The sequence below is a fragment of the Paramormyrops kingsleyae genome, chromosome 11 (assembly GCF_048594095.1).
Source record: "Paramormyrops kingsleyae isolate MSU_618 chromosome 11, PKINGS_0.4, whole genome shotgun sequence".
NCBI classification, from domain to species: Eukaryota; Metazoa; Chordata; class Actinopteri; order Osteoglossiformes; family Mormyridae; genus Paramormyrops; species Paramormyrops kingsleyae.
In genome coordinates this window covers 17,157,590-17,170,341 of record NC_132807.1, presented here as the reverse complement: position 1 = coordinate 17,170,341, position 12,752 = coordinate 17,157,590, and the positions used below count along the sequence as shown (strand labels likewise).

The 12,752-nt window shown below is 51.2% G+C and overlaps 2 protein-coding genes across 10 annotated transcripts in view; one reads left to right on the top strand and one right to left on the bottom strand.

Moving 5' to 3' along the window:
- herc1 (HECT and RLD domain containing E3 ubiquitin protein ligase family member 1) overlaps positions 1-4,400 on the top strand; it is a 42,549-nt gene extending 38,149 nt beyond the window's left edge. For all 9 annotated transcript variants that reach the window (XM_023818849.2, XM_023818868.2, XM_023818879.2 and 6 more), the window contains exons 71-78: positions 464-633; positions 803-972; positions 1,065-1,230; positions 1,407-1,483; positions 1,823-2,075; positions 2,732-2,884; positions 3,103-3,408; positions 3,738-4,400. In XM_023818849.2, coding sequence (XP_023674617.2) covers positions 464-633; positions 803-972; positions 1,065-1,230; positions 1,407-1,483; positions 1,823-2,075; positions 2,732-2,884; positions 3,103-3,408; positions 3,738-3,923 — 1,481 coding nt within the window. In that variant the 3' untranslated portion in view covers positions 3,924-4,400. The remainder of the gene's footprint in view (positions 1-463; positions 634-802; positions 973-1,064; positions 1,231-1,406; positions 1,484-1,822; positions 2,076-2,731; positions 2,885-3,102; positions 3,409-3,737) is intronic.
- Positions 4,401-4,469: 69 nt separating this feature from the next.
- On the bottom strand, positions 4,470-12,576 carry LOC111847622 (uncharacterized). Its single transcript, XM_023818977.2, has 6 exons — positions 12,417-12,576; positions 9,584-10,042; positions 9,134-9,209; positions 7,725-7,803; positions 6,712-6,835; positions 4,470-6,231 (listed from the first exon to the last, which is right to left on the bottom strand). Exons 2-6 carry the CDS (start codon positions 9,986-9,988, stop codon positions 5,863-5,865), a joined length of 1,053 nt encoding a protein of 350 aa, XP_023674745.1. The 5' UTR covers positions 9,989-10,042; positions 12,417-12,576; the 3' UTR covers positions 4,470-5,862.
- Between the last annotated feature and the right edge of the window lie 176 nt (positions 12,577-12,752).

Below are 12,752 nucleotides of genomic sequence, written 5' to 3'. Positions count from 1 at the left end.
CGCTATAGCCGTTTTCAGGCAGATGGCAGTAGCTCAAAAAGCAGGGACTACAATGGCAGTAAAATTCGAGCGTAGTCCAGCCAAAGGTCTGGATTTCTGAGCAAAGCCTCAGGTCCACAGGAAGTCTCTGTGAAGTAAGCTTGATACATATCATTGTTTTATTTTTAGAGTAATTCACGGTTCTTTTTTTAAGAATCTAATCATTTGTACTCCTATTGACTTTATAAGGTTTTTGCACTTACGCCAAAGCCGTTTGCACCCTGCCATCTGGGTGTCTAACCTTTTGTACTTGTATCTTGATTGCATCTTTAATTGTGCTCTCCACGCCACCACCTGCACCAAAATAAGTTCCTTGTACTTTTTGTACTTGCCGAATAGAAGACTTCTGATTTTGATTATTTACTTACCCGACTTGATTCTAAGATGCCAGTGAGGTCTGCAGTGACTCTCTGCCTTTTCCCAGGATCCTCTGTGCCTCTGCAGCTGGGTCTGCCAGTGGCAGTGCCTCCTCAATACAGTGCCCTCAAGGAGGTCAGCATGGAGGTGGTCCGTGCCAGGCTCCGCCTCCTCTACCATTTCTCGGACCTCATGTACTCCTCTTGGAGGCTGCTGAACCTCAGCCCCAACAACCAGGTGAGCCGGGGCGGGTTCGGGGGCCGGTTTTGCCTCCCGAGTCATTGATCCAGGCTCTAAGCCAAGTCTGAAGTATCAGGGAGGGGAATATAACCAAGCAGGTTTAAAAGTAAGTTGCCTGAGTTTTAGAATAAGCTGCAGAGGTCTGAGCTGTGGTGTTCTGCTCCAGAGCTGCACGTCACATTACAACGTGGGGACGTGGGGCCTCATCCAGGGGCAGCTGCGGCCTCTGCTAGCGCCTCGCGTCTATACATTGCCCATGGTGCGCTCCATCGGCAAGACGATGGTGCAGGGCAAGAACTACGGACCGCAGATCACCGTCAAAAGGATCTCCACGCGGTCAGTGGCCGGCCCGTCTCCTGCCGCGCCCCCTCCGGGTGCCGTACGCCGTTTCTGACCCCCGTCCCATCCCGTCCTGTCCCGTCCTCCAGCGGCCGGAAGTGCAAGCCCATCTTCGTGCAGATCGCACGGCAGGTGGTGAAGCTGAACGCCTCGGACCTGCGGCTGCCCTCCCGCGCCTGGAAGGTGAAGCTGGTGGGGGAGGGGGCCGACGACGCCGGCGGGGTGTTCGATGACACCATCACGGAGATGTGCCAGGTAGGACGGGGCCGTTGGGATGGCGTGAAAGGCGCTGGCAGGCTGCCCTGCACTCTGGTCCTATCAAGCAAGCGACCTCCTCCCTGCTCTTTGTTTCCACACTGCTTCATCTTGCTCCATCTTACGTGAAAATCTGAGAAAGTCTCTTTGTTTCTTTCCTGCTTCTTTACATGAAGGAGCTGGAGACTGGTGTCGTTGACCTTCTCATTCCCTCTCCAAACGCCACAGCTGAAGTCGGCTACAACCGAGACAGGTGAGCGCTCTCTCGGCCCAGTGTACCCCGTCAGGGGCAAAGTCCAGGGAGAGTTATGACTTCAGATTGACCAAATAAAAATGATCTGGTACCCTGCACCTTCTGTCCAAAGTCATTCTTGGTTAAAGTGGCACGTCGTCAACGTGAGTGTAGCCTTTATACGAGCAGTGCAATAAACCAGGGGCAAGTTGGTCGAGCATCTTCTTGTAAATGATTGGTGACACTCTTGTTGATGTCCCGTCTTGCCGTGCTTCTCAGTAAACATGAACGTCACGGTCTGACAGCTGTGTAGCTTGGGAAGTACTTCATCAGCTAAACGGTCGTCTCATTCTCTTCCAGGTTCTTGTTCAACCCTTCAGCCTGCCTGGATGAGCATCTCCTGCAGTTCAAGTTCCTGGGCATCCTGATGGGGGTGGCCATCCGTACCAAGAAGCCTTTAGACCTGCACTTGGCCCCCATGGTGTGGAAGCAGCTCTGCTGTATCCCCCTGGTTTTGGAGGACCTGGAGGAGGTTGACCTTCTCTACGTCCAGACCCTCAACAGCATTCTTCACATTGAAGACAGCGGGATTACTGAGGAAAATTTCCATGAGGTAATGAGGTTCAGTGGCACGCCCCCCCCCCCCCCCCCCCCCCCCCCCCGCCCCGGTCGGCATGTGTCCTGGCTCTCTCTGCCTCCACAATAGCGGTCGGCCTTTCAAGGTGCATTTATGGGAAAATAGAGTGGCCGGCAGTTGCATAAACACCCTTGCACAATCATGCACCATTGAGGCTGTAATGCGAGCCGTGTGGATGCAGCAGATCTTGGAAGCGTTCCCAGGCCGACGAGCTGGGGCTTTGGTGCCTGGGCAAGAAAATGGCACAAGGCAGATTTTTTTATTTTTACTTCTAAGGGAGAGAACTGTCTGTTCCTCTGTGGTTTTCTGGATTTCATTATCTTTTACTTTAGTGCAAATGTCTGTCCGCCTGGTGACTTATCTTGTGATACAGTCTTCATTTTGTTTCTCATTTCTGAAAACACTGTCGTCCTCTGCTATGGTCCCCAACGTATCTTCTGTGCATTAAAATGGCAGCGCTGTTGTCCTGTGGCTCATACCACTAACCGTTTATAATGGACGCGATGAGCAGGAAGCAGCAGGAGGCGCTCTCGCGCGTCCGTGACACACCTCTCTGTGAATGGATTAGCCGCCACGCCGTCCGTCACGAGGGGCCGCGTATTCCACAGCTGACCTGCGTTTCCGCCTTGCAGATGATTCCTCTCGACTCCTTCGTGGGCCAGAGCGCAGACGGGAAGATGGTTCCCATAATTCCAGGAGGAAACAGCATCCCTCTCACCTTCTCCAACAGGAAGGAGTATGTGGACCGCGCTATCGAGTACCGGCTCCATGAACTGGACCGCCAGGTATGGATCTGGGTTCGGTTCCGTGGCTTGTGGTATGGAGTCTTAACCTGGAACATTCCTGTGATTTAACACATCTCTCAAGGAGGGTTATTACCCCTGTCTGTGATTCATCATTTAAAATGGCTATTGTTTTTTGGATTTATGATCCAACAAAAGCTTATCTTAATGAAAAGTGGCGGATTTAGATTCAGGTTCTGACTGCGTGTGCGTGCGTCCAGGTGGCCGCGGTGCGCGAGGGCATGTCCTGGATCGTGCCCGTGCCACTGCTGTCCCTGCTCACGGCCAAGCAGCTGGAGCAGATGGTGTGCGGGATGCCCGAGATCTCCGTGGACGTCCTGAAGAAGGTGGTGCGCTACCGCGAGGTGGACGAGCAGCACCAGCTGGTGCAGTGGTTCTGGCACACCCTGGAGGAGTTCTCCAACGAGGAGCGTGTGCTCTTCATGCGCTTCGTGTCGGGCCGCTCCCGTCTGCCCGCCAACACCGCTGACATCTCGCAGAGGTTTCAGATCATGAAGGTCGACCGGGTGAGTGGATGCCCCCTACAGGCCACCCGCTCTCATTGTCTCGGTTATTTCACGTGAGGCATGTTAGTACCTGTGATGTCTTAAATCTTTTCAGAAAAGATGGGGGGGGCAGCGTGGCTCAGTGGGTCAGAAGGCTGTGCCTATTGGTAGCAAGGTTGCCAGTTTGATCCCCGCAGTCAGCAGAGTGATGTCAGCATTGGGCCCCTAAGCAAGGCCCTTAAGGCCCAGTTGGTCCCACATTGGATATAAAAGTATCTGCTATGTGAATAAAATGCAAAATCTATGTGTAAGATGCACGGTCTAAACTGGCTCTCTCTGCCCCCCCCCAGCCCTTTGACAGCCTGCCCACCTCCCAGACCTGCTTCTTCCAGCTCCGCCTTCCTCCCTACTCCACTCAGAGCGTTATGGCCGAGCGACTGCGCTACGCCATCAACAACTGCCGCTCTATCGACATGGACAACTACATGCTGTCCCGCAACGTGGACAACGCAGAGGGCTCCGACACTGACTACTGACACAGCACAACCCGCGCTCAGACCCCCGAGGCGCACTGGGTGGGGTTGGGGGCACCAGACACCCCAAAGGCCCCCTGCCCGCCGTGTGGGAACTCGAGCCAAAAGCGTTTGCAAAACTCGCCACTTTTTAAGTATCCAATGTACTTGCGAATGTTATGGAGTTTTTATTTCACCTTGTGGTTTATTTGAAGTCCAAACAATCAGCGCCGGCAGTGCATGGAGTCATTCTCCTCTGCCCCCCCCCCCCCCCATCCTCTCTTTGAGGCCTCCTTTACGTTTGCATGGTGGTATGTCTGTTTTGTTTGGCGCTGTTCTTAGAGTAAGGAGTTCAATGACAATTAAAGGACGAACACTTGTACATTGTGTATAATGTTTCATTAGGAAAAAAAGTTTTACATAAATATTCATATTTATTTTGTTTTAATTTTCAATTTGAGTTTCTTAAAGCAGAAAACAAAAATAAAAGCATCAATTCTACTTTCCTGTGACTTTTTACTGGCTGGGATGTAAGCACCCATTTTATGAATGACACGAATGCAGACCCCAAACAGGTATAACCACATTTATTTCCAAAGTATAAAATAAAAGGCCACTTCATAGGGTAAATTAACAACTTGCAACATTGTTCAAGATATATACACTAAGATAGTATCCTCTCGGCCTGTCAGACATTCAGCCACCTTTGTGCTGACAGAATCCCTTACATCTGATCACTGAATGCAGTTGGCTGGACTTTAATAATTTTCTCGACACTGTGAATGGCAGGAATTTGGATTCCCTAAAGACAGCCCAGAGGCTTACAGGTTGGTTCTAGGTTAGTGTGACCACCTAATCCATGTCAGGAAAAACACTTTGAGCTACTTCAGGTTTTACAAACTGCTCTAAAACTGAAAAGGCTTCTGTGCTTGGCTAAATTGTTTGATTCATCTTGTACTTTTACTGGTTTGTTTGCTTGGTTGAAAGACTCATCCAGCTGTTTCATACGAACATTAATGACATGTGTGACACTGACCAATCAGCACACAGCAAGAACTCAGCGCTCAAGTGAGATCCAGGTGCAATTAATTGAAAAGCTTGAAACGGCAGTTTACGAAACCTTTTGTGGCTCAGTGTCCATCCTGACAGGGATGAGGTGGTCACCCTATTCTGGGTGGTGATCATGGACCAAACCAGGCACAGTTGATAGGCACTGCCTGCCTTCTACCAAATATACAAAAAAATAAATACAAAAAAAAAACATCTGCAGTTCACATTCATTGCGATGGCACCAGTCAAGGGTGACAAATCACCATGGTGGGATTATCTTCTGAGTGAGTCAAATGACCTTCAGCATACACACAGTCTGGCTCATCGGCGGCATTGATGACATTCTGCATTTACTCACGGCCTGGTATCGACTTGAGGTAGAAGTGTTGCATCAGAACTTCTAAAGAACATTCATGAAGTAACAGTCGCATCATTCAGCTCCCTCTAACTCACAAAGAACTGCATTTGATGCTCATTTTACACTTCTGCATGGGTACCCTTGACTCACTTCCTGTGTCAATAATTCAAGTGTTCCCAAAAGAAATTACATGTTCCATTCCCTTGTTAAAATTCTCTTTTATGGATCTGAGACCTGTGTTGCGAGTCTTGGAAGGACCAACCGTTTCTGTGGGGAAGGAGTGACACACTCACTCCCAGATGCGAGGTGTCCTTATGTCAAGTAAGTGCAATACAGTTGGGTTAGGGAAGTCATGTGACATGGTGATAGGGGTATAGATTCATCATTTCTGAACACGAATGAGTAATTTCTCACCCTTCTTTCATTGAGATCTTTCATTGCGTGTCATTTCATGTGTACCAGAATGGCTGTCTAAACGACTCCAGCTTGGGATGGGACAGGCCAGGCCAGGCCAGGCTAGCTCAGGGAAGAGCTCCTGAAGACAGCACTTCAGCACTATGACCAGCTACTCTCACTAGCGCCCCCTGTTGCCCTGCATGTGATAATGCTGTCTGTGGACTTCAGCAGCCTTTCCAAACAGGGGGCGTTGATCTTGGCTGGAGGTGGCCGGCCAGGTGGCGGCGTGTCGGTCCGGATGTCGGTGCTGGATGAGATGGCACTGTCTTGCGTTAAGTCTTGGTCGGCGGACGGCAGCCGCCCCGGGGGAGACTCCACGGCGGGGGAGCAGATGGGAGACATGTGAAGCCACTTGGTGCGGGTACTGAAGCAGGGACCCAGCAGGCTGGTCTCGATGTGGGAGGGGGAGGCGCCGATGGGGCCCCGGTGAGCCGGGGGAACCGACCGGGCAGGGCTGCCAACACACAGCTGGCGGGAGAAACAAAGAGACTCTGAAGTGGCTTTTCTGTGACATCACAGCAGAAAGACGACAAAGCCGCGGGTTCCTGCTGGGGGAGTCGGCGTCAGCGCCCCCACACCGCAGCCGAAACTCAGAAGCAGAACCTGACCTCACACCTGACTGATTCACTCACAAAGGGGCCTTTGTACGGAGAGCTTCTGCATTTCTGCACCCCCCCCCGCAGGTGCTGCTCTCGCTCGTGTTGCTTCTTATTGGTTAACGGTTCAGACAGAGGATAACAGCAGCAAACCTGCAGCTCGTTAAATCAGTGTTTCAGAACCCGGTCCTCAGGGACCCACCGACGGTCCACATTTTTGCTCCCTCTCAGCTCCCGGTAGGAGCAAAAACATGACCTGTCTGCACGTCCCCAAGGACCAGGTTGGAAAACATTGCGTTAAATGCACATGGTGGTGGTGGTGGTGGTGGGGGGGGGGGGGGTGAGGCATCACCTTCTGCTTCTTGGGAAGGGCCATTTCCTCCTGCCCCATATCGCCTTGCTCTCCTGGCTTCACTTTGGGGAACCAGTTTTTCAGCATCTCCTCCACTTTCAAGATGATGCTGACGTACTTCTCACTGTGAAAGCACAAAGTTGATGTATTTAAACATTAGATAAAACTGAAAATAAACAGATGTGAGTGACAAGTTGGTCTCCAGGCTCACTGGAAAAATCACGGCCAAGGCAGCCTTCCAGAGGCCCATTAGGGTGGGGTGGCATCACCAAGTAATCTGTAATGCCTATTAATTCCAATTACTCCAAGACAGATGGTTAATTGGAATGAATCGGCTTTGCAGGGAGCAACGCCACCTGCTGTTTGCTCGCCCTGTGCCGCGCTCCTCTGATACATTATGCACATTAACCGCTTAAGAAGTGAATTTTATCCTTTCCATCAAGGCTCCGTGCGGAGCTGCTGTGGGCCGCGTTTGGATGAGTGCAGTGGGAGGAGGTCGGCTGCTACTCCCCAGCCCGTCATGCAAGCCCGCGGGGAGACGCGCTAGACCCCGTTTACGGTTTACTCTGCGCGGCGAGCAGCTGGCAGGCCTGTCTCTGGGGGGCACTAAATTAAGGGACGCTTCCAGTAGGTGGACGCCTGGCCAATGGCAGATGGGAAGCACGGACAGCGCTGGCCAATCGACTGCTAGGGATGTGTTGCTGTCTGACTCCGGTGGAATGATGCAACACAGACACAATCTCCATTCATTTCTATAATCCTGCAGAGTCTGCTGGGAAATAATTGTGTTTGGGTTTGTGGGGTGGGGTAGGCAGTGATGTAATTTCTTATTATACTGTCACATCAAAGGAGAACTGATCATGTAGAAGTGTGTCGCACCTCACGGAGGTGGGGGGGGGAGAGGGACCAGGGCCCAAGGGAGGACCACCAGCCAGTCAAGCCGATGAAATGCGCTAACGGGAAGGTAAGGGTCCCGGTAGGGATGACGAGGAAGCGGCAAAGGGAGGACGTACCCCATGCAACGGTTCTGTAAGACGCCCATGATTCTTTGGATCCTGTCCATGGCCACGCTCTCCTGGAAGCTGGTGAGACCTGCGTGGGGGACACATCAGAGCAGGAGTGACTCCGCGGGAGGAGCCAGGACATGCAGCATGAGGGGTTCCTGAGGGTGCGCGGACACGGCCTTGGTCATGTGACCAATACCGGAACACACCGGTGCTGCGGGGACGGGGAGGGAGGCCTACAAAAATGCTTTAAATCTCACTGCTAGCCAGTTAGCTTCCGTAACTGCTACTGCAGAATGTGGCAGCTACATATCAACACCTGTTTAGCCAGCGAGGCGGCTTCGTGTGCGCCGGCATGTGTTACGGCTCAACCGGTGATTTCATTTAATCTTTCCATTTAGAAATGCTTGTAACAGCCATAATTCCAAGCTACATGTTGTCATACAGCCACATTTGGCAGTGAATTCAAAATAAAGCACTAAAAGTCCCACATTTTCCACAGTCATATCCAAAGCGATCTGTGTGTGATCACCCCCCCCCCCCCCATCTTGCGTAACTGGGACATGGGTCGCTGGCGAGGGGCCGTGAGGAGGCCAGGACAAGCGGCATTCTGGCTCCCGTCAACCTGCAGCTGGAACCAGTTACATAAATATCGGCTTCCTGCTTGGTTTGAATTAGCTATAGTGGAAAAAGCGCCGTTAGCTTCCAGGTTGGAGGAGCGCAGGATGAGTAAGGGGGGGAGGAAGGGGGGTGTGAGGCCAGGGACACGGACCCCACAAGCCGCCTGCTGCCCACACTCTCCACAGAGGGGCTCATTTAGCCTGACAGGTGCTCCAGTTCATGGTGGAAGCCAGAGTTTGGAGAAACGTACAATATAACTAGTCAGGGGGAGAACACAGTCAGGGCTTTGACTTCTTCTTGAAACCAAATCCTCAGACCACCGTGGGGTTTAAAGGGCGTCCATTTACGCCACAAGCTCTGATGCTGTGTTACCAAACCGCTATCAGGCCCAATGTCCCAGGAAGGGTCACACCAGCACTCACCCGTCAGAAACGGGACCCATTTCTGACACGGTCCCGCAAGCGTGCCTCCGGAGTGCGAAGGCCGGGTCTGACACCGCGGGCTGTGAAAACAGCCGCCGATGCTGCAGGCCAGGCTAACACAACCACAAGGTTGCTCTAGCCATACTACCTAAAGATGCGGCGCCCCCTGCAGGGTGGGACTGCAGCTTGCGAAGCACAGCAAGCACACCCTCAACCTTGGAAACCCCGCCCACATTCCTAACTCTGCCTCGGTTCGTCCCTGGGACCGGCTGTCAATGCCGCCATGGACGTCGCTGATGGGGTTTGGGAAGCGGGCATGTGAGGGAGGGGAGAGAGCAGCATAGGCACTTGCGCAATGAGCGGTGAGTCACTTACGTTGCCGGTATCTTCCGGACCGTAAACCGTTCAGGATGGAAGATAGTGGGGGAATGTAGCACTGCAGCTCGGAGCACTGTGAACCGAGAGATGCCTGTATGAAATCGCCATTTCGTCTGAAACAAAGATCCTTCTACATAGACCAAAGACGTGAGTTTCAAATTACACGTGACAAGAGTTCCTGCTATTTAACAAGTAAACATACATTTTCTGCCCCAGTAAATGGATAAACAGGAAGTACAAAGACAGTAGGTGGCAGAAACTGGCCGCCTAACGTAAAACAACAAGTAGCTGAAGACGCGAAGCGGTGGGGGGGGGGTCCGTCTTCAGGCACCACCTGCCTCCCCTCACATGAGGAATACTTGTGAATCTTGATTAATTCTCCAGAGGAAAAGCCAGTCAGGAGCTATTTTTACTCACACTCCTAGTTCCCGGTCCAGTCAGACTCACCTTGTGAGCAAACAGCTTGTTCCCGTCTGTGGGCAACTCCGACTGCCCAGGCCGCACTGAGTCACTGAGCCTCTTCCGGGTCAGCCGGGCATTCTCCGGCAGCACATCCCGTGGGACAGGGGGACAGAGGGACCCGGAGTTTCGCTGGCACCCTGGAAGGGCGTGCCCATCCCCGTCTGAGATCCAGGTGCTGCTGGACGGGCATCCGCAGCTGGCATTGTTGTAGTCCACGGCCCGACGCCCCCCCTGCTGGGCCTCGTGGGGCTCGCAGTGCGGCTCCTGAGCTGACGTGGGTGACCGCGTCATCCTCCTCGACGACACCTGCTCCCGGTCTGGTCCAAACAAGCCATCTCCATCGGCACCAGTCAGCCAATCGGCAGAACCCCCAGAATGTGAAGCGGACATCCTCAGCCGTGGGGGGTAGGGGGAAGGGGCTAAACGCAGATGAGCATCGCTAACCTGGGGGGGGGGGGGGCAAGAGAAGCCAGCTTATATTCCCAGACAGTGTTGGTGTCCAACGATGTCAGAACAAGCGAATACTCAGTGTCACTGTGCCATTCTGTGTCACAGCGAGTCTGTGATAATGAATATTTTTGTCACTGCCATAATCTGAAGGGACGGCTTTAAAACGGAGGTCAAAAGATCATCTATGGCTGGTGAGCCAGAACTCAGTATCAAAGAAGCCACTTACACTGACGGCACATTACATTATACAAGACATGGCATGAACGAGGTAAACAGAGACAATGCCAGAAAGTATTGCTTGTCTAAGGGAGGGGGGAGCAGGGCTGCAAACATTTCAATATTACACCAAAATACGACTTGTTATTTAACTACCCTGTGGGTGAGCTTTTGAATTTCTTAATACCAGCCTTGCTAAAAAAAACAGTGTTTATAGAGGCGAAACAGTGAAACCAGGCAGGGCTATAGAGCAACGCCTGAACACCGGATCCGGAAAAGTCCCCGTGGGCTGCAGGCAGCGCAAAACCCTGAAGGACAATGCAGCTAGAGCAGGTACACAGAAGTAAGGAAAGGAAATATCAGAAATGTAAATGAATGATGACATAACCGATGCTGATGTGTTGCAGAATCGGATCCCGCATTTAAGTGCGGCGACTCCTCACTCCTTTGTGTCTGCAGCCCGGGTGGCTGTACGGAGCACTTTATGTCTTCCTGTACTTCTGGAGGCCCAAACTCTCCGCAATGAAGACTTTTAAAGATAAAAGAAGCAGCTCTCGTCCCTTGAAGGACTCACATTAGCCTGGGTGTCCCGCAAAGAGCATCCGGTTCATCCTATCGAGCTACGTGGGACAAAGGAAAGCAGGAGACGGAGCGGCAGAGGCCGGAGCCCGGAAACCGGAGCCCGCCACCCGCAGGCGGATCCCCACCTTCCGGGGCTTTAATTAGGGCTGCACGGCCCCGCTTTCCTCACCGCGACTCTGTCACTGCAACTAAGCGTCATCGGCATTGTTTATGTGCTTGTTATTTTATCTGTGATTCAATATGACCTGATAATAGATTTTTATATAGGCAATAATTTTTTCATCGTCATTCAAATAAAGCACTACACTACAGAAAGACATGTAGACCTAAACAAAAATAGGCTACCTAAAATTAACGTTTAATAATAAAAAAACGTTTGATAAAGATCACTTTAAGTTCCAGCAAAGGGCGCCATGCCTTTCTACATAAAAGGAGCTAACGGGTAAAATGCAACGAAACTGATATGATGAAAAAGGGGTTGAAATTGAGAAATAAAAGAAGCAAAGCAGTTTCGGTGTTTACCAAATCAGCTTCCTGGCATGGGGGTCAGAGTTATGTAATAAAGTAACGTGCTTTCTGTTCACTGGAAAAAATTAAGTTTAAAGCCCATCTTAAAGAGGAACAGCGACGTCTTATCATCATTACTGTACTTACTGTAAGTGTGAAGCGGGGGTCACGTTACACACGCAGTCCGACCTTTACTGGGCCTCAGTGCATAAACAGGACCACGTTCATTCATAATTTGCTAAATTAATTTATTTAAAAAATATTGGTAGATGACAAATCGATTCAATACAGTCCCTAATGGTAAAGTAGCCACAAAAAAGTGGGCTTAATCGAGCAACGAAGCGCTAAGGGTTGTCTCATTTGACGAAATTTAAAATGTATGCAAAGCAGAATCTGCGTAATGTAACAAATGTGTTAAAATAGTTTCAGAAGTATTTCGTTTTAGAAGCATCAAGTAGTCTAGCTGTTGCAATGACTTAAATAGAACCCACAGAAGGATCGGACAGCTGAAATTACTATAAAGGATAATTACATACAGCCAAAAATATAAATCGTTTACATGCACAGTAATATGCGACGAGACAGTCACTTAAACTTTGATAATAAATCGTTAATTGAGAGTTGTTTTTGTTAATCTGTAACACGTTGGGGTGGGGCTCTTTGATAAGATGTAAACTCACCACATAACAGTATAATTAACAAAGACACAAAACTAGCTCATCATATGCGCCTTTATTAGAGCTACCCTACTAATCTTTAGAGATATAATCTATCAGCACCGCACGACCCATAGCACATAGCACATACAGTATATATCTTCCTAAAATACAGCCGAAACGCAATGCCACGAAAGACACAGCGATCACGGCGCGCATCGACGCGCATTCCTCCGCCAAGCGGCCGCATGGGGCTCGCCGAATCCCCGGGTCATTCTACGCCTTTCCCTGATACACATCAGTGTGTGATTACCAGCCGCCGGCAGCCTCTATAGTCTCTCAAACGATCAGTGATCGCGCATTCGCCCGGACGGCGTCGGACTGCAGGGGACAGCGGTACAGCTTACCAAAAGGAGGCAGACGACCCTTTCTTTTGTCCGGCAGTAGCCTACGTCCGGGACACCGGGGCGGTTGGCAGTTGCTGCGCTGGGAACTGCTCTGTGATGTAGCGCTACAAAGACGCGGCCCGTGTAACTTCTCCTAAGGCAACGTGTCCGGGAAGGCGGGCACAGCCTCTCCGGACACCCTTATTGGAACTCCGAGAGCCGATTCTGACCAATAGGAAGGAGCGCGGAGACCATCTCAATCCCATAGGCGACTGCCGCTTGCATATGTAAATAAGATGGTAATGAGCAAGGCACGTGGAGCTGGGGTCGCTTGCAGTGCGGTAACTGTGAGCGGGG

Coding starts and splice junctions, on each gene's coding strand:
- LOC111847622 (XM_023818977.2), bottom strand. CDS start 9,988: ATGTCCGCTTCACATTCTGGGGGTTCTGCCGATTGGCTGACTGGTGCC. Junction 9,210..9,583: donor ACAAGCTGTTTGCTCACAAG/GTGAGTCTGACT, acceptor CTCGGTTCACAG/TGCTCCGAGCTGCAGTGCTA. Junction 7,804..9,133: donor GTCCGGAAGATACCGGCAAC/GTAAGTGACTCA, acceptor TCCCCCACGCAG/GTCTCACCAGCTTCCAGGAG.